Raw genomic sequence first — 1,660 nt, 5'->3', positions numbered from 1 at the left:
ACCTACAGATATGTACAACGTGGATGACAGAATCTGCAAACGTCCGGGAGTAATTCCAGTGTGCCTGCGTTAAGCCTGTCATGAAAATTTAAAGTAGAAACCGCTCACCTATTTACTGATAAACAACAACAGGTTAGAGATAGATCTTACGGGATCCGTTCGATTCAGCATCCGTGGCGCTGCACGGGTGCCCCATGCCAAGCGCTATTCTCATTTTCTACGGTGTCCGAAAATGGCACGTCTCTCGGCGTGGCCTGCATGCAGATCCCCTGGGACTAATACGCAGCTCTCGCACGATCATGAATTCCTTCTCCCACTCCAGTTTCTACGGTTCCGGCGCAGACGCTTCACTAGCGTTTACGCCCCCACTATGTGCAGCCGTCGTGGCCATTCGTTAGCATAGTACCTTTGCCAGTTTGATCTTCGAGTTCTTGGTAGTGCAGTCGGTTTAATGCTAGATGTCGGACAGTGGAGTCCCCACCATTACCGACCTTGGGGAATTGATCACCCTAATCCAGGGCCTCCTCAACGTGGAATACAGTGCCGGTGAGTCGCCTAGAATCGCTGCACGCTTTCCGAGTGATAGCTCAGTTTCTTTAGTCGCTTCTTTGACATTCATTGTATGGGATATTGTGATCACCTTTGACCAGGAGGTCGAATACATCTGGTCGTACGTTCGCTCTTCTCCGAGCAATCTCGCAGTGGTTGAGCCCTTGCCAGGCAACCTGCCAGATCCCCATTGAAATGGCTTTTTATATTCGCGAGATACTTTACTGTCATTGTCCAGATGTAAGTGCGCCGCGTCCGTATCGTGCAGTGAGCCTAATGGTCTCCTAGCATCTTCGCTCTTGATTACATCGGTGTCCTCCAGGTCTGGGGCGGGAACCTTCCCGTGTGTCAAGCTTGGTTCACCCTCCAAAGCTTGGCGATACAAGCCGTCACCTCTACCACTGAAGCCATGCTCATGATGAGAGGTCTGCTTGTTGCCGATCATCCATACCAGGATTCTGACACTGCTTAAAGTCTATGCGCTATACAACCGGAATCGGAAAGTCCGCTGCGGCTTGGTGGTCCTCTTCGCAAGTGAGCTGCTGGCCATCATCCCTATGTTTGCAATAGCCATACCAAGGATGGAGTTCACGGTTATCTGCACTCCCATTGCCTCACACTACTCTCTATTGTTCTTCAGTTGGCTCGTGTAAGCCCGTTCTTCCCACCTTTGGCCGCTGTGGCTCACGCTAGGAAGGCAGGACTGTAGCGTTGGGAGTGCAGAGTATTCTTCTAGCACTCACTCTGAATCCTACCCTCAGAGCGATCAGAGACGGCTGGGGACGGACCCCCATCTTCCTAACTATGGCTAGAGACGGGGGCTGGTCCTTCTTGCTGCAGTTCGGCAAGTGCTACCACGTATCGCACGCTGGTTTTTGAATCTTATATACTGCTTAAGTGATCCTCTTCCTGAACATCCTAATCAGTAAGTTGTTGGGTGGCTTCGAAGACTCTGCGGTGTTGGTGTGCGTATTCATTGGAGGGTTTGATTGACAGCGAGTGCTGAATTCTAGCCATGCAGGTGGCAAATGACTATCCTCTCCTTCGCAGTACGTCCTCCAGCGATACCGCAGTTCAAAGCATTCATGTTCACCCCCTGTCCGTTTTGCAG

The 1,660-nt window shown here is 51.2% G+C and overlaps 1 protein-coding gene across 1 annotated transcript; it reads left to right on the top strand.

Moving 5' to 3' along the window:
* Positions 1–458: 458 nt before the first annotated feature.
* On the top strand, positions 459–1,428 carry GLOTRDRAFT_139984 (uncharacterized protein; the record flags this gene model as incomplete). The annotated part of the gene is made up of 6 exons (XM_007870152.1): positions 459–546; positions 601–670; positions 721–789; positions 838–974; positions 1,024–1,198; positions 1,251–1,428. The coding sequence occupies 6 exons, from the start codon at positions 459–461 to the stop codon at positions 1,426–1,428; spliced, it is 717 nt and encodes a 238-aa protein (XP_007868343.1).
* Positions 1,429–1,660: the final 232 nt, after the last annotated feature.

Source organism: Gloeophyllum trabeum (genome assembly GCF_000344685.1).
Source record: "Gloeophyllum trabeum ATCC 11539 unplaced genomic scaffold GLOTRscaffold_00011, whole genome shotgun sequence".
NCBI lineage: Eukaryota > Fungi > Basidiomycota > Agaricomycetes > Gloeophyllales > Gloeophyllaceae > Gloeophyllum > Gloeophyllum trabeum.
Note: the sequence above shows the minus strand (reverse complement) of the source record. Positions and strands in the feature narration are given on the sequence as shown.